This window comes from Podarcis raffonei, chromosome 6, assembly GCF_027172205.1.
Source record: "Podarcis raffonei isolate rPodRaf1 chromosome 6, rPodRaf1.pri, whole genome shotgun sequence".
NCBI lineage: Eukaryota > Metazoa > Chordata > Lepidosauria > Squamata > Lacertidae > Podarcis > Podarcis raffonei.
Genome location: NC_070607.1, coordinates 62,644,553 through 62,670,483, shown reverse-complemented (window position 1 = coordinate 62,670,483; position 25,931 = coordinate 62,644,553). Strand labels below are relative to the sequence as shown.

The 25,931-nt window shown below is 41.0% G+C and overlaps 1 protein-coding gene across 1 annotated transcript; it reads right to left on the bottom strand.

Moving 5' to 3' along the window:
• Window positions 1-966: 966 nt before the first annotated feature.
• Window positions 967-17,521, bottom strand: GUCA1B (guanylate cyclase activator 1B). The gene is made up of 4 exons (XM_053393473.1): window positions 17,074-17,521; window positions 10,028-10,177; window positions 4,408-4,522; window positions 967-3,354 (listed from the first exon to the last, which is right to left on the bottom strand). The coding sequence occupies exons 1-4, from the start codon at window positions 17,275-17,277 to the stop codon at window positions 3,233-3,235; spliced, it is 591 nt and encodes a 196-aa protein (XP_053249448.1). The 5' UTR covers window positions 17,278-17,521; the 3' UTR covers window positions 967-3,232.
• Between the last annotated feature and the right edge of the window lie 8,410 nt (window positions 17,522-25,931).

Below are 25,931 nucleotides of genomic sequence, written 5' to 3'. Positions count from 1 at the left end.
AATATCCAGCTTCTTTTGTGCTATTCCCAGGCACAGAAGAAAGAGGTCCTTTTATCCCATATGTGCCCACACGGCCACTTTGATCAGAGGAATTGGCACTTTTATAGGTGCCACATAATACCTGCACCGCATCTGTAAGAACTCAGTTGTCTAGGACAGTGGCACCAACACTTTGGAACTCCCTGCCTATTGATAGCAGGCAGACATCTTCACTGTACAATTGTACCTTGGAAGTCGAACGGGATCCGTTCTGGAAGTCTGTTCGACTTCCAAAACGTTCAGAAACCAAAGTGCGGCTTCTAATTGGCTGCAGGAAGCTGCACCGGACATTCGGCTTCCGAAAATCGTTCAAAAACCAGAATACTCACTTCTGGGTTTTGATTGTTCGGGAGCTGATCTGTTCAGAAGCCAAGGCATTGGGGATCCAAGGTACGACTGTATTCTTTTTGGTGCCTGCTGAAGACATTCTTATTTAAACAAACCTACCCTGTTGTTCAGAGAGTTTGAATGTGTTTTATTTTAGTCTGCTCTATTGTGGTTTTAACTTTATGTTTTAATTAATGGTTGTAAATCTTTGGTGATAGTTATATTGTTTTATCATTTGTGTAAATCACTTTGAGGCTTTTCCCCCTACACTGAAGCAGTATAGAAGTTGTATCTAAACAAACAAACAAGCAAGCAAATACAATGCCATTGGAAAAATCCTATATTGTAAAAAGTTTGTTTGGTTGCAAGTGAATGAAGATGAAGAAAGTTAACATACATAATAACACTTTTAGTGACACTTTTCATAAAAGATATATTTTCTTTGATAGTAGAGGCAAGCATATTAGAATGTAGAGATATGTCAATCACACTTGTACTGGATTGCTGAAAACACTGATTTTATTTTACCCACCCATGTACCAACCCCAATGGCCCTAAATGTAAGAAAGCAAACCAAGTATGTAAAACACAGACACTAAAGAGAAGCAAAGGGTTTATAACAAAAGGCCACAGAAATATATATACATATTATTCCAACCTTGTACAGAGTGGATTTTGTCTTATGAGTCTGAAGAATAAGAAAATGGCAAATAAAATACATTCAAGGTAAGGTGAGAAAATTATTATTCAGCTGGTTTAGTTTAGCATTTGGGTCTTCTTATTGTATTACACAATTCTACCAGAATATGATATCTCTGATAGATGTAACAGACCCCTCCCATAATTACATATCTATGAATATTCAAAAATATTGCCTATATGACTTTATTTCTGGTGTTTCCACATGCTTTACAAATTGAATGTGCAGCCAAAGAGTTATGTGAAAATGAAGATATTGAGTGATCACGAGAATGATCAGTCTGTTGTGAGCTTTGGGCCAGACCATTCCATACTATTGCTATACCATCCAGTGACTGGGGTCAACACCACCAGGCCATTGCTAAGGGCCTGAACCCTTACTGAGGAAGCACCACCAAATTCTGATTTGGCCACTGAGGCCTGGTGGTCCTCTCAGCACTGGCTCCCGCATAGCTGTGGGTGGCTCCTGTCATTTTAACCTCCCTCAGTGTTTCTGGGGCTCCAATATAGCATAGCTTGCTGGCTGGACCAGCTTTTTCTGTTGCTGAGCCTGCAGGTTATCAAGGCAAGAGGGGCACCTGTGCAGTGCCAAATACCCCACTAAACCTGGCACTGATCCTGCCTTGTAGTCTCTGGAAAGCTTGAATGTAATGCAGGCCAAACAAATGAGTTCTTCTGTATTTGAATGGTTTTAATAAATATAATACAATGTCACCTATTTGCTAATGAGCACTTATGCCTAGTATTCACAATGTGCAACAGGCTCAGCAAATGGAGCCTCACCTTATTTATTCACTAATTCATCTGCAAACTTTTAGTGCAAATGTGACAAATCTGCACTGCTTATTTCACAATTAGCATCATTTCTCACCAGAACATGCTGCCCTGTCACCATCCTCATATTCAGGCCTGGGCAGACATCATGATACAGTACTCCAAACCATGGTTTGGAAGTTTGGGAAGGTACCAAGTGTTCTCGCACTTTCTCTTCCCCCTCTCACCTCCATTGATGCACACTGAGCCACTCCATTATCAGGTTTCCACTAACCATAGTTTGTTGTGATGTCCAAAGATGGCAAACTAAGGGTAATACTTGCCTGCAAACTATGCCTTGAGACCATAGGCTTGCAAATCATTGTTTGGAGTTAGTCCTGGTTATTGCTAATCACAGTTTGCCCAAGTCAATAATTATGGCAAACCATGGTTAGAAGAAATAAGGAAAGGGAGTGGGAACTGCCACAAGAAAATGCAAGAGAGAGACAGCTACTGCAAGCGCATGATGTTATGTCATCTTTCTGATTTTTCAAACTGTAGTGTGGAGGATCATCTTAACCAGACCAAAGTTTCCTCAATGACACTAAAATTCCTAGAAAAGGGTTCCGAAGAAGGATCTACCATGTAGAGGAATCTGCCCTAAGACAATCAGTGAGTTGACAGAGGGAAATCGACTCAGAACACAATAGGTGTATGATGCTACAAGTCCAGTATACATAATATACTGCACTTGGTCTGATAAGAGCCTTTACTCCCTGCAGTCTCATTGCATATAGTAAATAGGTTCTTTTCCTGTTTCCAATTCCATAAATGCTTGGCTGTGCGTTTGCAATGTTACAAAAAGTTGGAACATCTCACTTGCGATGAAACAGTCTCCAAATGGTTTAGGTTAGCAGCAGAATATTAACATCAAGTAAAACCCTTGGAACACACAAACTCAGAATCAGAACAAACCAGCCATATTCTCAAACTCTGTTACCAAAGAACTTCCTCTCTTCCAGCAAGTTCATCTCTTTCTCCTCAGACATAAAATAGCAGACATACACCTACAAAGAAAGCATTGTGACTTACTAATCAGTCCCTTTGTGCATCTGAGCATCAAATGACACTCAGTGTTCACTTTTGAGACTCTTCTAAGTCAGTCCCTTTTGATACCTGGACCAGCAAACAGGACAATATTTATGCATATGGTTATTTCCTAGCATGACTGGCCAGCCATGGCTCACATAGGTTAGTACCCATGGTACTTTCAATACGCGTGCTTCACAGAGTTGCTGGAGAATGCTTTCGGTTAAGCAAATGATTCTAGAATGAAAGGAAGCACTCTCCATTTGGTTACAACTGGAAATGCAACACACTGAACCACCCGCTGCCCCACACCACATCCTTCCGGTCACGAAGATTTCCTCCTCTGCTCAACAATCCATCCTCCTGGGTTCACATCCATTTGTAGCATCTTCATCACCCACTTGTCTTTTCGGGCCCCGTCAATGAATTCATCCAGAGAAAGCTGCCCTAAAGAATCAATGCAAGAGAGACATTTATCAAAGATGGAAGGGAACAAAGGAAGCATGCCCTCAAAGCTCTACCTATACTGTACATCTGCATGCCAACACTTGGGTCACTGCACCTCTTTGCCACCATGTGCTATCAGAGACTCTCCTGCCACCTACAACCTGCCATTTTCGTTGTGGAGAGAGAAGGGAATGGGTATCCTCATGCTAGAGAGTCTCAAATGGTGCTACTGCACTTATTCATCGTAGGAAAACAAGTTATCAGAATGTTCCAATATAGTCGCTTCAGATCCTTACCAACCAGGACTATGAGTGTTGAGAGCATTGAAGTCAGCCAGAATCTCCTTAAGAGAGTTTTCACTTTCAGACACATTATTTGCTGAGTTCCCCCCCACCCCGCCCTTCGTGCTCTTCAAACATTTTCAAGGGAGTCGTGAAGTGCCTGAGCAAGTCTAAAAAGGGAAAGCCAACAGTAGGTGCTCAGGTGCAAATCAAACATTCAGATTTGGCTCAGCACCAGCAATGATTGGATATGATGGTCCACAGAAAATCTGAGTAAAGGTTCAAAAATGTAGAAGCTTTTATGTAGACCAAGGGTGGTGGGACCTGTGGCACTTTGGATATTGTTGGACTCCCAGCTCCAACAATCAAAAGAAGATCAGTCTCAGCCAGCAGAGTCAAGGGGCAGAGATGATACGAGTTGTAGTCAAGCCATGTCTGGAGGACTACAGGATCCCCAACCCTGATCTAGGGAATCATAGAATCGTGGAACTGTAGAGTTGGAAGGGACCATGAGGGTCTTCTAGTCCAGCCCTTGGAATGTAGGAATATTTTGCCCAACATGAGACTTGAACACACAACCCTGAGATCAAAAGCCTCATGATCTACCAAATGAGCCACCCAATGCCCTTACATTTTAAATGAGTTGACTTGGGCTGTACTAAAATGCATACAATGCTCCTTCCCGTGAGTTTTGGTGTAAACATTTATAATTGAAATGGCATAAGGATTACAGATCCAGACACAAATATCACCCAAGGTGTAAATTTCTTACCATCTCCATTTTCATCCACTAACTGAAATATCCTGTCCACAACTTCTTCTGGAGTGAGACGAGGTGCCCCTTGGTCTTCATCAGGCTGGCATACTTGCTTAAGCCTGTAAATAGACTGGAAGACAGAAAAACAACCATGGTTTTTAAAAACAAACAAACACTTGCTGGTAAGAGAAGAGCAGAAAAGAAAGCAACTTAAGTTTCCGAGACAGAGGTGCAGAAAAATCTAATGAATATTTTGCTCACATTTGTAATCTGGGGAAATAATCTGTGAATGTCAGGATCTGAGACATCAGGAAATGGCACAGCAAGAGACAGCATGTCAGATGGGGTGGACATACACCTCCACCTCCTCAGTTTCCTTTAGGTAAGTTCTGTTCATGGTCACTGAGTCAGAACCATCTTGAGGATCAGTATGTAAAGTCTCCCTGTCTGCTTTGCTGGGACTTCAGTGCAGTGTACCTTGCTTTCTCCTGTTGGTTGCACAAGGAAACATGCACCTGGGATGCTCTGAACAGAAAAACAGCTAGGAGGTGCTATTTGTAGCAGGAAGGGAGTGGGCAGGGAGAGAGGTTAAGGATTTACCCTTCTCTATCCATAGTTGCCCTTCCCAAAATGACTTTTCCAGATTTGATTTTTTTTTACAAGACCACTAGGCTATTATGAGATGCAATCACATGTAATGTATACCATTTGACCCATGCTGGTCTAAATTATGATCTAAACAAAATGCATTGCAATGCTGTTCCTGAGCTCCTTTATTCAGTGCACTGGGGAGGAAACAAACCAAAGGCTTGCTTGCCATTATGTGCATGCCAATGCTCATGATTTGTTTTTCTCCCAACCAGCTACTTTGGAAAGCTATGGTTTGTTTTAGGCTTACCATCATGGTTTGTTAAGAGAGAAACAAACTATGAGTGCAGGTTCACACACAACAGCAAGCCAGCCTCTGTTTTTCTTCTTTCCCAGCACACAAAAGAAAGGAGCAGAGAGGAGTAGCATTATGGTACATCAGCATACTGCTCATTCACATTAAACCACAACTTAATTTAAACAGCACAGTACTTTAATGTGGTGTGCAGATTGGTCTTTGCAAACATGACAAGTTGATGGAGCTGTTGTGTGATTAAGGACTAAGCTCAATGGCCTTTGATCACTTCCAACTCTGTAATCACCCATCCTCCTCTAAACCTCATATTCTCCTTTTGAACACTACTTTTTCTTAGTCCTGTGCTTAGGATAGCAGTTCCATTAAAATGTAAGTGAAAATATAACTTCTGTATAAAATAGAAATGGAATGTGTCATGTGACAAAGAGGTTGATAAAGATAGCGAGGAGCTTGGGGAACAAGACCTAAGAGGAAAGGTTGAAGGGGTTAGGTATGTTTAGCTCATGAAAGAGATGATTAAGAGGCTTTATTTATGATGATCATCATCAAATATTTGAAGGGCTATTGCATAGATGATAGAGCAAATTTATACTCTCTTGCTCCAGAGACTATGAGCAGGTTCAAATTTAAATAAGGGATTTAGACTAAGCATCATATGTTGTTCAAAATTGGGACAAATTGCCTCAGAAACTGCTGGGCTCTTCTTTGTTAGTGGTTTTTAAAGCCAAGGTTGGGTGGCCACTTTTCGGGGGAGTTGGAGTAGTGGTTTTCCTGCCTTGGCAGGAATACATTTGAAATTCCTTCAAACTTCATGATTCTACATTCTGATGGATTTGTGGTGTTGTTGTTTTTTGCTTTTTTTTGCAGTTTTGGGGATTCTGAGTCATGGCCTCTCTTTTCCCTTCAGGCTTAAGAATTAGAATTCTCTTCTCCCCTCCTTGGTTTTCTTTACATCTTTCAACAAGGGCCAGGCATCTCACCAGATGGTGGATTAGCCAGGGCATGACCCAGCTATGGCCAATTCTCTGCCGACCTTAAAACTGGGACTGTGAATCTGCCTAAAGTAGACCTCTTTGTTGGCACAGGTCATTGGCTGCTTATCTTCCTGGTGCTTATGACTCACCAAAGGAATTATGGCTTTGTTTTACTTGAAGCAATTAACTACTGGATGCAGTTGGTCTTGGGAAAGAAAGAATGGCTAGTGTGATAAGTGCAATGGCTTAGTCCTGATTTCTCTCTCTATAATCCTTATTCTTACATATTTTAATGCTAGCTGAAGCAAGAAATCTTTCCAATAAATTTCCAATCACTCCTTTACACTGTTTGCTCTTTGTTACGTATGCCGTGTGTGTAAAAAGAGCTCCTCAGATCACATAGCATTGTTTTTCTTTTCTGGTATATATTACCAAAACAACAACAACCTAGCTGCATTTTCTCCATTTGGATTGACACTGTTCTAATCTCCAGGGACCTTTACTTGTCCATTGTGAACATGAGAGTGCTGGATCACTTAAATGTACAAATTACTATTGGAATGGCATCTAAAAGATGAAGAAGTCAAATCAGTAATGATACATTGGGCTAAAGATATAGGACATAATATACCAATAGATGATTGGGGGAGGTTATGGAGAGAGGGAATAAATTTTATTGCCTGCAGTGCATTAAAAGAAAATATAATGAAAATGATGTATAGGTGATACGTAACACCAGTGAAACTAGCTAAAATGTATAAAACAAAAAATAAATGTTGGAAATGTAAAGAAAAAAGGGCACATTTTACCACATGTGGTGGGAATGCAAAAAAGAGAAAGACTTCTGGGAAATGATGTATAATGAAAGCAAAAAAATGCTGAAATATACATTTCCCAAAAAAACAGAAGCTCTTTTACTGGGTATGGTAGGTACAGAAATTCATAAAAATGATTTTTAAAAACTGTTTTTATATGTGACCACTGCAGCAAGAATACTATTAGCCCAAAGATGGAAGCAAGAAGAAATGCCAACAAAAGAAGAGTGGCAAATAAAATTGATGGACAACGTCGAGCTGGCAAGACTTACAGGGAAAATTTGAAACCAGCGGGACCAGACTTTCCTAAAGGACTGGAAGAAATTTATATTGTATTTGAATTGTAGGATTGCATGAGTTTTGTAAGGAGAGCTATTCAAATTATTGTGAGAAGTATTAAGATTAGTTGACATACCGTAGATTCCAGCGTATAAGACGACTTTTTAACCCCGGAAAAGAGGTTAAAAAGTTGGGGGTCGTCTTATACGCTGGGTATGGGTGGCGGGTGGCGGGTGGCGGGCTCCGCACCGGGAGAAAGACTGGGCTTATAAGACAAACCCCCAAATTGCAGCTGCCAATTTTGGGGGGTCGTCTAATACGCCCAGTTGCCTAATACGCCGGAATCTACGGTATGATTGGATTTAAAACAATAAGCATAGTAATAAAATGCACAATTAGAAAGGAATTCAGAAAACCATCAGAAGGGGTTGATGGAAACCCTAGGCTATGATAGCCAAGGATTTGTTATGTAGTGTTGGAGATGTTGTGTTGAAAAATTGTGTAAAACTTAATAAAAATTGTATTTAAAAAAGAGAGAGAGAAAGTGCTGGATCAGGCCAATGGCCCATCTAGTCCAGCATCCTGTTCTTTCCATGGTCAACCAGATGCCTATGGGAAGCCCACAAGCAGGATCTGAGCACAACAGCACTCTTCCCACTTGTGAATAGAAACCCATTACCATCTCCTGTACTCTGTTCCTTCAGACTGTCTGGAATCCACTGCTATCTCTCAAGATTGTGTTGCCACCTTGTTCGAATACAGTGGTACCTTGGTTTGCAACCGCTTTGGATTACAACCATTTTGGATTACAACCCATATTTTTTTTTATTACAACCAAATTGGGGGGGAGGCCCCATTGGCGAAAGCGCGCTTTGGGTTACAACCTGTTTTGGTTTACAATTGGACCTCCGGAACGGATTATGGTTGTAAACCAAGGTACCACTGTACTTTCATCATGATCAGAAGCATTACAGGAAAGCCACTGCATCACACCCAACTTGTCAGTCTTTGATAATTTAGAAGAAGCTGGATCCTTTCCTTGATACTGAAGCCCATTCCTTGTCACTACTCTTTCTGACCATGCACATAAAGTTAAGAAAGCATGACGTGTGCATATTAACATGACAGGCAAAAAAGTTAAGATTTTTACTTTTTACTGTCAATAACATCATTTCGGAAACCTCAGTGAAAGTGAACAGAGCAGAGCAAAGGCACCATTTTAAAAAAATCAGATTTCAAAATCCCAGTCCATTTCCAGGTCCAGTCCAGTTAAAGTGCCAGTTTTAACCTTAAAGCCCTAGATGGGGTTGTCCAAAAGACCACATTCTCCCATGTGCATCTTCCCAAAAGCTTAACATTTTCATTGGAGGCTTTGCTCCTCCAGTGAGGGACTTTTCAGTTGTGGCACCCTAGCTCTATAGTCTTTCCAGGGAGCCTTTCTGGCACCATCTTTGTGGCATTTGGGGCACAAGAGGAAGATCGTTCTGTTCACCCAGGTATTTAAAATAATCTTTGTAGCCTGGATCAGGATGAAATTCATACCCTGGGTGCTCCTACCACAGCTTAATGGTGTGAGGGGGTCATTGCGGCATCTGCAGCCCTGATGCTCCCATGATGGGAGGAGGCAGACAAATTGTTTTGGATGATTGTATGATGGCTCTCTTTGGGAGTCCTCTGGGCAGCTGCTGCTGTCGCCCCTGATCTCTAAGCTTCCCTCCACCTCTGCTCCAAAGAGAGGCCTGTGAAGAGGATACCCCCAGCCTTAGTGGTCCAATGAATAGCCAAGTGACCATGAGGCCAGCAGCTTACCTTGGGAGGCAGCAGTGGGCACTCAGTTCCCAGGCAGGCCTTGCACACAGCAAGCACAAGAAAGGCCAAAGCAGCACTTATCTGCCCAGCCTCCCAACAGCAAGGGCTGGTGGACTGTCTGGCTGGGCTCCCTTGCCTGCTTGCTTGTTTACTCCGAGGCCGCCTCAGCTTCTGGTAACCAGCACCCCCTGGTCAGCCCGAGAGGCACCATTTGCTTGCAGAGCTTGTAGCCAGGGCTGCTGCAACAAACAGCTGTGCAAGCCTTTGGGAGGCAGAGACATGAGAGGGGATCAAAGGAGGGAGGGAAAGAAAGAGGGGCAGAAGCCAGTGTTGCCCGCGACACCACTGACCATCCTTCAAGGCACCCCAGGGTGCACGGCACACTGGTTGAAAACCACTGCTGTAGGCAAAGACTGGCAGAATCAGGATACCCCCCCTCCCAGCTAAATGGGCTTTGGATTATGGTGCCCGTTTTTCAATCTGTGTTTTAACTTTGAGAGTATTTCTTTATATGTACCTTTTGTTTTTATGATTTCATGTCCTAGGTTGCATTTAAATTATTTTGTTTTATGTATTGTAAAAAAAAAAGTTATACAAATGCTACAAATAAATGAAACAATTCAAGAGGGAAGGTGAGCGATCAACATCATAGGTCTCGCACTCACAGCAGCAGATCTAGTGTCATGACAGTGCCGGACACTAGGTTTCACATATCTCTATGGATGGCTGAAATGTCCCATTTTTGAGAAACCCTGCAGCAGTTCTTCAAGCAGGACTGGGTTTATAGAAGCCTCCAAACTCAAGTTATGAAATCAGACAGAGTGTCTGGCAGCAAATACTAAATTCCTACTCACCTCAACTATTTCTAAGAGCTCAGGTTTGTCTATGCAGCCGTTGCCATCCTTATCATATATTTTGAACGTCCACCTCAGTTTGTGTTCCAACTTCCCTCGTAAAACAAGATTCAGAGCAGCCACATATTCTAGGAAATCAATGGTGTTGTCCTGTGGATTAAAAAACATGGAGGGGTTAATTTGGAAAGAGTGAAGCAAAATGTAGAGTGAACTTGTCAAAAAGATCTTAAACTAATGGAAATGGAGTTAGAATGATGGCTGCACGCCATAATTTCAATTCCCTGATGAAATCTAAATGTAGTCATTATGATATTTACTCATGTGCTATCTACTTTTGTTTTCTCCTATAACCTTTGGCTGACGTAATTACTCAATGTAATCTTAAAATCTCTTAGATTATCATTACCAACCAGTTGTGCCTTACGTCAGGTTTCTATATTTCCAAAAGGAATCCATTCTTCACTTAGTGCTTTGTCCCAGGAAGCATTTGTGCACCTTGAATCCTAATGGCAAGAAGTCTTTGTGGTAAAGTCCTTCCTGAGGCCAGATCCCATCTCCATTTCTGGAGGCAGCAGCTGCCCAACATTTTGTAGCAAAAATACAGCTTATGTTATCAAGCACACTACGTTGTGCAGATTCCTGTTATCAAATGAAGTTATCAAGTACACTTCTTCATGCTTGGTACCATGTGTCTGCATGCACACACGTTTATCCACACACCAGGTCTTATTATTGTGTCTAGCATATGTTATCTTCTGACTTGTTTTCAGTCTTACGATAGAGGGAGAAAGCTGGAACCCTTCACTATTTTAAATGCAGGCTGTAGCAGTAGGCTTTATTTGGATTATTTGTAAAGGTCTCCGAGAGAGCGCTTATGTGGTCACCACCCCTGGAGTAACGTAAAAGATCATTCACATTTGAATCAGGGTGTCTTCTCACTTTTTGTATGTGTGCTATATTCCAAATGATCAGCATGGCTACAAATACTTTGTCAGCTATTTATAAATATTGCCTTCCTACTGTGTTTCCTACTGAGAAGAGAAGACTCCCTGGAAAAGACCCTGGTGTTGAGAAAGATTGAGGGCACAAGGAGCAGGGGATGACAGAGGATGAGATGGTTGGACAGTGTTCTCGAAGCTACCAGCATCAGTTTGACCAAACTGCGGGAGACAGCGGAAGACAGGAGTGCCTGGCATGCTCTGGTCCATGGGGTCATGAAGAGTTGGACACAACTAAACCACTAAACAACAACACTGTGTTTCACTCTCACAAGCCTCATTCTTGCCTAATGGTTTTTTTGTTTTTTGTTAAAGACTATATATTGTTTGAAAACTTTCTTTAAAGGGGGGGGACCTTTGGAATTGAAAGAGTAGTTTCTACTCTTCCCAGTGATCCTGTGATACAACCTATTTCAGGATAATCTAGTCTAAAGAGTTCCTTGGGTGTGGCAGTAACCCTGCAATGGGTGATCCAATGTCTAAGTATTTAAGTTTTAGATTCTAACAAGGATAATTTGAGGATCTTTTAAAATTGATTATTATCACAAAACTCAGCTAATAAAAAGTGACTTTAATTATATTTGAATTTTGAAAATAGTTGAAGATTAGACCTTTAATCTCAGAACACAGCAGACACTAGTGGTTTCTGTGGAAGTGTGCAATGATTCCAAATGGTGCAATCATCTTTTGTATATTTGAAACAACAGATGTGAACTTGGGCTATGTGCAAACTATACCTTAAAAGCACATTTGAGCACATTCTTTCCATTTAAAGAATTCTGGGCACTACAGTTTTCTCTCACAGAGTGAAAATTCCTAGCAACCCTTAACAAACTACGATGCTCAGATTTCTTTGAGCGAGGGTGCTTTAGATGTGCTTTGGATGTGCTTTAAAAGTATAGTGTGTGGTACACAACCTTAGCATTTCTATACCATATTATCACTGGCATTCTGTCCTCCTTGCTCCTGTGTGGCCGTGCTGAGGTCACGTTTCCATTGTTTATCTAATCCTATATGAAGCGTATAATCCCTGCTTACTCTTTTGACTTTCTTTTCCTTACTTGGCATATCTTCTTGACTTTTGACCCTGCACTATTGACACCTAGTTTCCTTGATCTATATAAACCTGATTTGACTTCACTATCTTGATCCTCTTCTGGTGCTGATACACAACTTTGCTTCCCATGTCTGACTTTCTGGCTCCTATTTTGATGTCAGTTTCCACATCCCTCTCCCTACACAGAGTACCAAACACCTTACACCATATTCTATATTGACAAGCACATGAACTGCCTGCATGGATTAGTTGACCTGAATGGCTACATGAATGGAGAGTTATTCTCAAGAATCTTCTCCACCAAAGGTTCCATTCAGACAGAAACTGAATTGGTTAATTCAGATGGCAACTGTGTCATACATGCCGAGTGTCCCAGAAAAAAGGGGCACCCTATTTTTTAAAGCAAGACTGTGGCGGCCATTTTGAGTGCTGCTCTCTCTTGCACTCTCGCCCTGAAAAAGCACTTTTTTCAGGGCAGGATTGCAAAGCATGTCACGTGACTCACCTGGGAGCATGTCGCAGAAGACGCGTGTCCTGGTTTTTGAAATGAAAAAGTTGGATGGCGTGCTGTGTTTTAGAAACACTTCGTACCATTATTTGTTTGTATTAACATGTTAGATAGAAATCACCGATTGCATATGCTATATTAAAAATCACAGGTTCTGCCATTGGAGGACACTATGTATATACAGTGGTGCCTCTGGTTCGAATTTAATTCATTCCGGAGGTCCGTTCTTAAGCTGAAATCGTTCTTATCCTGAGGCACGCTTTCTTTAATGGGGACTCCCACAGCGCACGTGCCTCTGGCGTGTGATTTCCGTCCGCATCCTGGGGCAAAGTTTGCAACCAGAAGCAGCTACTTCCGGGTTAGTGGAGCTCGTAACCTGAAGTGTTCGTAACCAGAGGTACCATTGTACAGAATATAGCACCTTTTTCTTTGGTTTTAAAGGAGCACTGGAAGTTTGAAAACAAATGTATTTTTGCTTATTCTAAATCTTAATTGGCCCTCTGCTTGTCAGCTTCAAATGTAGCCTACATTTTTGTTTGTCTTAATCCGGCCCCTAGCATTGGGGAAATATTGTAGAACGAATGATGAATCAAAATGAATCCATCACCAATGCACTATTATTATGTCAAGGATATGTTGCAGAATACACCTGTAATAAAACTCCTAAAGGTAGGAGATGCCTACAATCTCTATGTCTGGCTTTCCTGTTCTTGTCCTGCATACCATTTAACTACACTGAACAGGAACAATGGACAGTATCCTCTTTCTCAAAGCCAGTCTTTGGCATCCTGACTGAAGGAAAGAAGAGAGCAGGATTCATTATTGACAGAATCAGGCTTTGTGAGATAAGGATTAGAATAAGTAGGGTAGACAGTGTAGCTGCTGTAGCACCCTCCATAACTAGTCTTCAGACTGTTTTCGGTTTTAGTTTTTCATTACATCCACTCAAATCTCTGTAAAGCACAATCTTTATTTAAATTTGTATATGGTCAAATCTGATTGAAGCCAACTTCCCTCAAGAAGAAAAGTTATAGAAGCTTGCTTTTCCAGTTCTTAAGCATTGTAGGAGCTTGCTCTTCCAGTTTCTTAATTGTGAGCCATGCAGTGATAGGTCTGCTATAGCTTCAATTAGCTGGGCTTGATCTTCCTGCCATTAAGATATACCGGTATGTGAACTGACCTCAGGGCTGAACATATACTTATGCTAGGTAGACCATGATGTCCTGTCAATCATACAATGTTCTCAAAATTGGAGCATACACCTAAGACAGTTGGGATTTTGCCAACCCCCAGAGCTTCCATTTACTATGAGAAATAGCAGAAATCAGCCACTAACACCCTTAAGTGTCTTTACAAAGCTTAAAGTGATTGCCAGCCCAGTCTAATGGGTAAGGCTTAAGCTAGAGGGGTGCAAGCAATAAATTCCTCTGCAGTCCCCAAAGTGCATTTCATCATATTTCTTCACATAGAATACACTGCTTTCATTGCTGTCAGCTTTGAGCAGTGCATCTCTGTGCTCTCCTTGATTCCTATGGGATTTTTTCTGCCTCTATTCCCCAAGCCAATGGCTCATGTCCGGCCCAGAGGCACTTAATACAAAAGACTGTATGGAAATTCTTGCACGACAAGCCAGTTCGAGCTGATACCAACACTGAAACAATCAGGTCAAATTCTACTACTCTTAAGAGTGGAGCACTTTTTCATAAGATCAGGCCATGCAAAAGCCTATACTCCCATTCATCTCTCTTTCTTGGGGTCTGTTCACTTTTTATATTTCAGGCACAAACCTCAAGCTGGTATGAAGGATGGCATCCAACAATGCAGCTCTGCTGGCACAACAGATTTCTATGTGCACACAGAACTTGTGCTCGGGGGTCACTTGAGAATCTGTTTGACTACTGTGAGAACAGGATTCTAGACTAGATAGGCCATTGGCCTGGTCCAGCAGGCTCTTCTTATTCTCTTAACTTCTTCCTCTCCTCCAGCCCTTGTGCACCCTCAAAATCCACTCTGGAGAACTGGGGGCCACTAAGGAGCAACTCCTGCAGCCAAGCTGGTGCCAAACATATTGCTCTGCTTTCCTTTGGAGCACATCAGCAAGGCCAAGAGTTGGGAGTCTTGTTGTCTGGACAGCTCAGGACCTCCACACACACTGCCCAGGCTTGTGCCTCAGGGAGGTCACTTCGGTGCTGCTAATATAGCAAAAACAACGCAGGAGGCAGCAGTTACCAGTTACCAGTCTCTGCAGCCACAGCAGGTGCTGTGATTCTCCAGTGGTTTGACTTCAACTTGGAGGCACACTCCATTGTTTCCTGAGACGGGTGGATGCCAACAAGAACAATCTGCGCTATCCAACTGCATATGCATCTTTCTTTCCTCTCTGCTCTTACCCTTGCTGTGAATTAGTTAAAGCTTGCATTCAGTATATGCAGTTGTACAATGTCAAACTAAAAAACACCCAACATACAAAATGCAAATCCTAGAATATTCTTCCTAAGGACCATTACCTCTCAACTGTGTTTGTAGCCTGTTGCCCTGAATTGGTGCTTTCCTGCTGGAAATTTCCCTTGCCATCAAAGCACATGATAATTATGTGTTGGAAGTAACAGGAGTTGGGTGGGGTCTCCCACTAAGTTTTACTCAGCGAGTAGACCCATTAAAATTAATGAACATGGCTAAGTTAGACCTATTAATTTCAGCAAGTCTACCCTGAGTAGAACTTAGTTGAGGACTACACCTCATTTTTAATTAATTGAGCCGGTTTTGTGATTAGTTTAATTCACTCCCACACTGCAACTCAGCCCATCTAAGTTGAAACTTCTCAGAACGTGTTGAGTCACAACTTGGATACAAGCTGCATCTTTCATATGTCCAGTTCAACACAATGCACTCCTTCTATGTCTATATAGTGGTATCTTGGTTTAAGAACAGCTTAGTCTATGAACAACTTGGATTAAGAACGCTGCAAACCCGGAAGTAGGTGTTTTGGTTTGTGAACTTTGCCTTGGAAGCAGAACATGTTCCGCTTCATGTTGAGTGTGTTCCATTTGTCAATTGAGTCCCCCGCTGCTATGGGAAAGCACGCCTTGGTTTAAGACTGCTTTGGTTTTAAGAACAAATTTCCAGAACGGATTAAGTTTGTAAACCAAGGTACCACTGTATAGTGCTTCTCTTCCTGGAACAGCGAATATGAAGTTAAACTGATATGAATTACTATGACATTTACAAGAAGTGTGTAATATAGGTATGGAGGTTGGCTAAAAAATATCTTCAATATTTGATCTGTACTTGAACAATAATAAAAATGTGGCATTCCAATGTTATTTACAGGAATTTCAACAACAAAATGATGTTCTGGCTACCGATTCTTTGTTAGTTACAAAGCGACTTGTCCTAGTGGTGCAGCAATAAAACCATTAACAGATCTGCAAAGCTAAGCAGGGTCCAGTATGATTTCAAATTGGATTGGGGGGGCTGCGTGTTGATATTCCTGCATTGCAGGGGGTTGGACTAGATGACCCATAGGGTCCCTACTAACTCTACAATTCTATGATTTTATGATCTAAGGCCACTAAGTCAGCAGAGTTCCTTCCTCTCACTGATATTTAGAACATAGTCAAGTGACATCTTATGTAACAATAGTCAGTGTGACCTTGCAGTGACTGCTATAAATCAGTGCACCAAAACCACTCTCCTTCCACTGTGCAGTGACAACAGGCTGTTTCATCAGAAAATCATTTTGCTACCCAGATAAATGATTATCATAAAAATATTAAAGTTATATTAATGGCTACAATTGAGAGAACCCCTTTAAATGTGTCCAGCTTTGTTTTTCTGAAGGTTGTTCACCGTTTATTGCCTTGAATCTCATGTACATTTCACAAGTCTGTAAAATGTAGGTTCCTAGAATTTGACAGATAAATCTAAGGTTCAAAGAACCCAATTTTGGGGTGGGGTTGGGCTGGAGGGAATATTGAACAAAATTAAATTTTATTAGTTAACTCTCTGGGAAGTTCTGGAAATTATTACCCACCTCCTGCAAGTTTGGCACATCGGTAACTCCTCTGAACAAATAACACTTAACAAATAAGGTCTAGTCCAAAGGAAAAATCCACATTTAAGGTGCTTCCAGAGTGTTGCAATTGTGGGGTGGGATGCAATCACATACCAGAAAATTCAGGTTGTGCAATTAAAGTTGATTTGGAGGTCTTGCGCAACATAACACTTCCTAAAAAGATCCGGAAGTGACAGGCAAATAAAATGGGGAGTGTGGAGTAACCCATGTGTGGTGCAATGAATGCTCAGTAAATATCCAACATTGTTTAACCTCCCTGAAAACAAATCCAGAAGATGGTTCAATAAGTGGTTTGTCTGGAAGCTGCCTCAGAAAAGAATGGAAAGTGACTTTTCTTCTTTCAATATAAATCTAAATTAAATTAAATCAAAAGCTTTTTAAAACAGCAAATGCTGGAATAATGCTTACCCCATTCTTATCAAAAGCTCTGAACATGTTCTCCACGTATTCTGCTGCCTCCTGATTATCCTGTACTCCGAAGAATCGCTTGAATTCATGCATGAAAAGAGTCCCGCTTGGACATTCCACCACAAACTTCTTATACCATTCCTGCAGTTCAGCCACATCAATCTCAACTTGTTCCCCCTCCTCATTTGTTAAGCGTTGTCCCATGTTTTTTCACAAAATAGAAGTGGTGGGATTTTCCCCCTTCTCTTTCAGCTTGGTATTTTCTTTCTTGAATAACTTTTTAAAAAACTTACGATGTGAGTTTTCTTTTTCTTGCTTTGGTGAATATTGCACAATTATGCTGGGCTGCTTCTCCTTATCATTTTCCCCTCTTCTTTTTACCCGTCTTCCATGCAGTGGCTACTCAGCCTTCCAGTGTCATTCTCATACAAGCGCAACTGGGAGTGGATCCCCTGAGTTAATCCAGCACAAGATAAGAAAGTATAAGAACATTAGGAGATTCCCCCATACACGTCACAGAGACCTTCAGAGGTCTCAGGTCAATGTCTCGTTTAGAAGTGTTTCCCAAGTCAGGTCACTGGGGTCTCTGATGCCAGTCTAAAGACCTGAAAGCTCCCCTGTTAAGACTATTTATAACACTTTTCTGAATGATTCTGCATTTGGAACGGCATATCAAAGCTATTGCAGCTGTTCTCAGTTGTCGTCACAAATACAGGTGAATGGGGTTGCTTCTCTTAAATCATATGAAACAACAACAAAGAAAAATTAAATGTAAATCACCATTATCTATACGTGGACCCAACATTTCTGTGGATGCAAATTTGGTGTGTATATCCTACTGTCTCTGGTCTATGAATCACGATGTAACTATGTACTTCTGAAAATCAATTGTCATTTTCAAATGTATGCAAATCCCTCTTCAAGTGTATGTAAGTAAACTAAATTAAAAAAAAAAGAAACATCTTGCATTCTTCTTACAAATGAGCATTTTGCTTTGAGCTCCTTAGTAGAACTTCAGGGCTAAAAGTATTATCATACCTGACAGCTCTTTGGATACAGAAATGACTCCCCTTTCCCATAAAATCACCTATATGCCTGAGTCAAAGTAAAATCTGAATGGCTAAAATCTGAATGGCTATATTTTATAGCAAACAAAAATCATATTATATTATTATATAAAATATTATAAGTACACATTTACTGTTTTATTTATTCAGTATTTTTCATGTCATCCTTCCTCCAAGGAGTATAGCCTCCATGACCCTCCTAATTTATTCTGATAACAACCCTGTGAGGGAGGTCAGGCTGAATTGTAATAGCTTGGCTGGCACTGTTTGCTTAGTGGCTGAACAAGGATTCAAACTCAGCTCTCTACAGTCCATGCCCAACACATTTTCCAATACACCATAGTGGCTCTAACAGTTGCTGTAAGGCCTTATCCACACATATCTTTCCTCCACTCTTCCCAGACATGGCCCACAACTCTGTGTCTCCATTTTGAGGAGCTTTCCCCACAAAAACCTGCTCTCAAAAGCTCATGTGGAACAAACAACAATCCAAGGAAACCTCGAATTGGTGTTTGCTTCGATTCAGCTTTAAAGAGCGGGTTTTCACAGGGAAAGCTTGGGGCAAAAAGAAAAGCATTTGGGCACAGAGCATTAAAACCTGGACCTGTGTCGGAAAACAGCAGGGCAAAAGGTAAGTGTGGATAAGCCACAAGTCTGTGCAATTCTCTGACCACCTTATGCGGCATTTTGGATCTATTTGTTTGAGTGAAATACTTCTGCACAGCTTCTGCACAGCTTCTGCTCCCAAATTCCTGAGGGTTTTGTCAAAAAGTTGGGGGCTGCAGGAAGCCACATCATAAAGACAATGATGACCAGGAACATGATTATTATTACTGTTATGAGTTTGTGGGTGGAGTAGGTTAAGATCCTTCTAACCCCTGGATCCAGCAAGCATTAAAATAAATGAGATTCACATATAAAATTGTAGATTTATCAAACACACCTTTTTATCATTAAGTTCATTATTACTGTTACAAAGAGCTTAAAGTGGTCAAGTGCTGTACAGATATTAAAAGAATCCTAATAATATGAACCTTAATACAGAGAAATTTCAGAGATGAAAACAAAAAATGTGCAGTAGAGTATTAGTTCAAAGGAAAGGACCCCTGTTTCTATAAATGACCCTTAAAAAAAAAAAGCCATTGTTACTTTGGGTTATCCAAGACCAAATCTATGTTGTTCTGTTATCTGGAAACAAATGACCTGTGGCTATAAATGTACTTGATCTCTCCTGATAAGCAGGCAGGATTCCATTCTAAGAGGATTGGTACAGTGTTAATAGGAAACAATAGTCTCTGCTGTAATAATAGTAAGGCACTGATGATTAAAAGGGGTCATCTACAGAGCAGGTCATTTTACATAAAAACAAGCTAATAAAAAACACCCTCTACAATCAATCAATCAATCAATCAATCATATCTACATATCATATCATATCTGGCTAGTTAGATTACATCAGTATCAGGTAGCCGTGTTGGTCTGATGCAGTCAAACTAAGTTTCTTCTTGGTATAAGCTTTCGTGTGCATGTAAGTGGGTATCTTTGTAAGTGGGTATCTGAAGAAGTATGCAGGCACACGAAAGCTTATACCAAGAGCAAACTTAGTTGGTCTCAAAGGTGCTACTGGACAATTTTATTTATTTATTTTATATATTTCATCAGTATCAGGCATTTGCCTTTATAAATCATGTTAAACACAAACTGGAAAGGTGGGTGGTACAGATACTTTAAAATAAATAAATACTTAAACCAATTCTGCTCCTCCTGTTTTGTTCAGTTCTTTCTCCCTTCTCTACTCCTTCCTCCTTTGGGAGGAAAAGCGGGATAGAAATGTAAGAAGAAATACGGTAAATAAAAACCCAGCATATAAAGCTTGCTTGCTCAAGAATGTCCCTAGTGCTATCAGTGGAGAGCCTTCCTGTTCCCCAGTGCTGTGCTTCCTTCTCCCTTTTTAAACTAGCTGCTCTGATTCACTTCATAGAGCCAACTCTGCCTTTTAAAGATCTGTGTCTGTGCAAATAATCCAAATGAGATGGGTCACACTCATGCCTTCATGACCCACTCTCATGCAGATATGACCACAACATTAATACACTAATGTAGTAATATTTGAATCCTCTCCACTGTTTTACCAGTAGTATAGCATTTGTTTAGTGTTTTTATTATCTTTACAAAACGGTGCACTGTAATTATATCAAGACTTTGTAAGTGGATGGGATCAAAAATAGGGAGAGAGCGTACTGAGACGTGTTACTTTCTGCTGTTCTGTTGTCTATGAAACTGCTGTGTTTTGAAATTTAGCTGCTAAGAATGTGCAACAGGATTCCACATGCCCAGATTCTTATCGCATCACTTAGTTTTGCACCTCTCGGATTCTACTTATTTCTTCCCAGGTAGGCAGAAGAGTGCTGCTGCATTCACTTTGAAAAATAAACCAGAAGGAATGAATTGGGTTTCCTGAATTGGGCAGCTGGTCTTTTTAAATACTTGCGTAGGCATTAGATTGAACATTCTTGCAGTTACTAGTTGGGATCCTTTGTCCTGTGAACCTTTTTTCCTCCCTACAGCTTTGTAGAACAGTTTTGGATTATGATAATCCACTGAATTTGTTCCACTGTCATTTCAGTGCAGGAACTAGATGTAAAAAGAAGTCACCATCAGGACAGATGCACATATAACAAAACAAAAATGGGGGACTGGAATGTAAAATGTTTATCCTTGTAGTGGAGATTCTCCAATCCCGTGATTCAAGTAGCAGGAGTAATAGCAGCTGCAGAAGGAGAAGCTGTAGTAGAAGGAAGATTAGCTATAGGGAGTAGTGAGCCTTGTTCTTTAGCTTGCTTACCTTTTTGTGGCAGCCCTACAGAAGATGTTTTTGCTCAGAAAGCTCCTGCTGAGAGGCCTGTCACTGACCTGACTCCAACAGCCCTGCTTCACTGGACTTTTGTTCATTGGTTGCTGCTAGCAGGTTCTTTTGAGAAGCTTAGAAGCTGAGGACACCCCACTCAAGTCATAACTATTTCAGATATCTGAGGAACTATGTGGGAAGCAGCAAGAACGTCAGGGGGTGCATGTAGTACACTGTGCAGAAAGTGGTCTGTGAAGCCATGCAGTGCAGTTCTTCATATGTTTACTCAGAAGTAAATCATATTATTTGCCTTTATTCCCAAAAGAACATATGCCAAGCACCACTGGATCAGACCAGAGGCCCATCTAGCCCAGCCATCTGCTCTTACAGCAGCCAACCAGATGCCCAGGGAAAACCTGCAAGCAGGAAGGACCTGAGGGCAACAGCACTCCCCCGTGGGTGGTTTCCAGCACCTGGTATTCAGAGGCACTGCCTCCAAACACTGGAGGTAGTAGATAGCCATCATAGCTAATAGCTATTGATAACCTAATCCTTCCTGAAGGTGTTCTTAAGATTGCAACCCACAGGGCAATCCAACATGTTTAATGAAAAGCAAGCTTCATTGAGTTCAGTGGGGTTTAGGTTGCTTCCAGATGACCTGTTTATTAAGCAGTCGTTCTGATTTGTTTGCAGGGAGATTAGATGACATCATGTCAAGTAAGTGTTATTCCACACTTTCAAGTGCATTTCTCGATCACTTTCCTTATTGCAAAAAGCACAATTATTTTAGGGATGTGTGTTTGCTATGCAAAAGCTTTAATTGCTCGATCTGAATTTGCCAGTGTGTGACTGAAACCCACCCCAAAATAGCAATGGTCTGGAAGTACCCTTACTCCTATATAAGGATTGCATCCAGAGTCGCTGTGGAAAGACTTCATGTGTCACCTGATGCCATATGTGCTTCTTTTAGTTTCTTTGAAATAGTGCTGTAATTTCCCAATGGAACACTGTTTTATGAAGCCAAGTAAATGAATTAATCTGTGTGAGAGCCTGATGTTAGTCAATCAAGTAAGGAAGCATGTTAGACAGATGCCACAGGGAGAACTACTTGGGTAACCAAGGTACAAAGGAACAGATTACATTCAATAATATGCTCTGCTAGGTGAGTCATATTATTAACAGTGATGAGAGCAAAGATATTTCCAAGCTGACAGCCTGGGAGGATTCAGCAATACAGATTACTCATTTTCCTTCAGACTGCTTATGGAGCATGTTCCCACATGCCAGCTATATTGAAGCCTGAAGGAAATTCAGAAAGTAGCTGCAGCAAGGACAGAATCATCTGCTTGGGATCTGCACTAACTGGTAGGTTTGCCTTTGCTGGGCATCAAAACAGGCAAACAAAGAGGATTCCACTCCAGATTCCATGTCTGTGGCCTGACAGCATCTAGCAAAGGTTAAGGATGAAATGTTTAACAGTGTCAAAAACGTAAGACCATGTGCCACATATGCTACTTAAACTAGCTGTTTTATTTAGGAATGTCCTACAGCTGAGAAGCATCCTTACCCAGGCTGTCTTTGAAGAAGAAAATTCTATTTCTGAGATGCATTAGAATTCAATAAATGTTGGCTCTTTTGAAAAGCTGTTTCTCCTTCGCCTTCCTTTCATACACAGTGCCTTCCTTCCCTCTCTTTTCTCCCCTGCACATTATTGTAACAGGAAAAGAAGGGCATGTTCCTTTCTCAAGTGTGCTTTGATCAATACTGTGCCCACCCATTTTGTATACCTTTTTTCTTTTCCAAATTTTAATCTGAAAAGGAGTTCTTTGAAGGCAGTGGCTGCTATTCAAAACAGAGTTAGGGAGGCTTAATCCTATTGAAATCAAGTATGCCGTGTGTGTGTGTGTGTGTGTGTGTGTGTGTGTGTGTGTGTTTCTCTAACATCGGAATACAATCTTACTTTAAAAACAAACAAGCGTGAAAGCATGGCTACATCTATTACATTGTATGGCTACAAGCTATAACATGTAGCTTCCTGCAGAAGCTACATACACAATGTTATGGTGATGGGCTATATTGTGAACTGCCCTGAGATCTTTTGATGAAGGCTAGTATATTGCGCACACACACAGCCTAATGATATTGATTCAAGGCTAGCAGGAAAAAGCAATAAGGCGGGGGGCATCCAGGCTTTAAAATCTTCCAGAAATGCCTCATAACTAATTTTGAGTTTGTGGTTTTGAACCTTGCACAAGCCCGTCTTTCCAAAATTAGCAACACCTTGGAAGCAGACTACTGTCTGTGTGGGTAGAAGCAAAAAAGGAAAATGCTTTCCTTTTTCCTGATTCATTTCCATAGAATTACAGTGTGTTACTTGCTCTCTCGAAACCAAGATTTGTTGAGTCATAGATCCCCACCTTAGTTTAAGGTAATGTGAGTGAAGAATCATATCAAGAACATACTGGAGAAGACTTTGTTGGAGAGAAGAGTATGCTGTCCAGAAATTACAAGCAAAGGTAAGCTGCTTCGTACGAGGGGAAGTGAGAGTAGATGGAGCATTTTGATGCTCTTAATCTTTCAATTGTTTTCTATAAAGGTTCCAGAGGATGGCACTAAGGAATACTGGCATATTGTTTCATTCTGAAATAAGGAAGTTAAGTGTCGTAGGCTTGCAATGCCCAAGTTTTGTTTTGTTTTTGTAAAGAACTACTACAAAAGATAATACCGTTCATTAACTATATTTGAACTGGAATATTTCACTGTAAGGTGCTTCCAAAGCATTTTGTGGGTAGGGAAAATAAAAATAAAATGCAGGGCCAAATTAGGAAGAGAATGAAAGGACAAGAGGAGACCCAAACATTTTGTTCAGTCATATGTGTGCCTGCCTGGACTTCGAGATCTTCTGTGAAGGCCACTAAGTGGCTGTTGTGGCAGGGTCTTCTGAGGGTGGGAGTTGTACTTTTTTCTTTCTTCATTGTCGTGCTTTTTAATGGTTTTAAGTGTTCAAATTCAGTGGTGTTTTAAAATGGCAACTTGTTTGTTTTTTTAAAAAAATATTTACAGTGGTACCTTGGGTTACAGATGCTTCAGGTTACAGACACTTCAGGTTACAGACCCCGCTAACCCAGAAATAGTACCTCAGGTTAAGAACTTTGCTTCAGGATGAGAACAGAAATCGTGCTCCGGCGGCACGGCAGCAGCAGGAGGCCCCATTAGCTAAAGTGGTGCTTCAGGTTAAGAACAGTTTCAGGTTAAGAATGGACCTCCGGAACGAATTGAGTACGTAACCAGAGGTACCACTGTATATTGATTGGTATGTTTCCAGTTGTATCTGTTTCAGTTCAAGTTTTGAGCCTCCTTGAGTCCTCTACTGGGAGGAGGCGGGATATAAATAAAATAAGGATAAATAAGAACATAAGAAGAGCCTGCTGGATCTGGCCAGTGGCTCATCTAGTCCAGCATCCTGTTCTGACAGCGACCAACCAAATGCCTGTGGAAAACACTCAAACAGGACCCAAGCATAAGAGCACTCTCCCCTCCTGTGATTTCCAGCAATTGGTATCAAGAAACATACTGCCTCCAACCATGGAGGCAGATCATGGCCATTAAGCCCAGAACCTTGTATTTAAACACATCTGTAAGACTCTTTTGTGACATGTTCAGATTATAGTATGCTGCATGCAAAGAGTAAAAATGAACAAAACGTTTCTCCGAAAAGGTGACAGTAAAAATGGCAGAAACGAAAAGGTTGCTGCTTGGAAAAGTAATGAGAGGGTGTATAGTAAAAATATAAAGCAAGTATTTAATTTATTACAAACTCTTCTTACCATATTCTTCAGTCTGAACACCTTCAGAATGGCTTGCATCAATTTCAAACAGCGAGAGATAGCCAACTAAGCCATAGTCATAGCCCACCCACTGAAATCAATTGACTCAAGTTACGCAACTCCACTGATTACAGTGAGTCTGCTCTGCGAATGACTAACATTGGGTATCATGCAGTAACAATAAACCATGTAGTGTATCATGTGGCTCTCTGATCTACTGATGGTGCTGAAACCAAAAGAAATAATTTAGTTTACTGCTTTGTGGATCAAGGCTATCTGGCATTCGCCCAACTAAAACGGATGGTGTTTAAAGGAGGCTAAGAGTTACCGGTAGCTGCTAACATATCACAATTATGAGTGTGAACACTTCTTCCCTCTCTTTTTTCATATTGCCTGCCATTGACACTTATAGGCTGTGTAAACAGACACTGCCTCCAGTATGTCCCCACTGCTGGTCTGGGAAGCAAGTTTACCCACAATCCATTTTGAACCTGTATCTATCTTGTCATTTCTTATGAAATACTGCATTTTGATGTATTTCCCTCCAAAGCAGCTTCAACCCAAATTTAGAAAAAGAATGATATTGAAGTTGATAATGTGTATACAGCAATGTATCCTCAGAGAGAATTTTATTTGTTTTTAAAAATTTGTTTACCTCTTTATATTGCCCAAGGAAACCCGAAGCAACTTTGGTATTTTGTTGTATTTGGTTGACTTCATTGTCACAAACAACAAAGGCTTTTGGGGCACCACAAACATTAACCCATTTACAGCACATTCTTATGCATGACCACAAAACGAAGTCTCACTATATTCCAGGAGACTTATGTTCAGGCAAGCATGCATTGCATTGCAATCACATTATTGTGGGAGCTATTGCAGGCAAGGGACTACTTCATCAGTTGTATGGAGCGGAGAGAAAATATGTGCACACATATATGTATGCGCTCAAGTCTTGTGCAGGGAAAAACTAATATATTCTTATTATCCTCCTTGTATGTTTGTGGGGGGGGGGAGCTATTTATTTTTTTAAAAAATTATAGTCTGCTGTTCATCGCGTACTGATACCAGGGTGGAGTACAACATAAAACTAAGGACACAACACACACACACACC

Coding starts and splice junctions, on each gene's coding strand:
- GUCA1B (XM_053393473.1), bottom strand. CDS start 17,277: ATGGGACAACGCTTAACAAATGAGGAGGGGGAACAAGTTGAGATTGAT. Junction 10,178..17,073: donor GAGCTTTTGATAAGAATGGG/GTAAGCATTATT, acceptor TTTAATCCACAG/GACAACACCATTGATTTCCT. Junction 4,523..10,027: donor AGCTCTTAGAAATAGTTGAG/GTGAGTAGGAAT, acceptor TCTGTCTTCCAG/TCTATTTACAGGCTTAAGCA.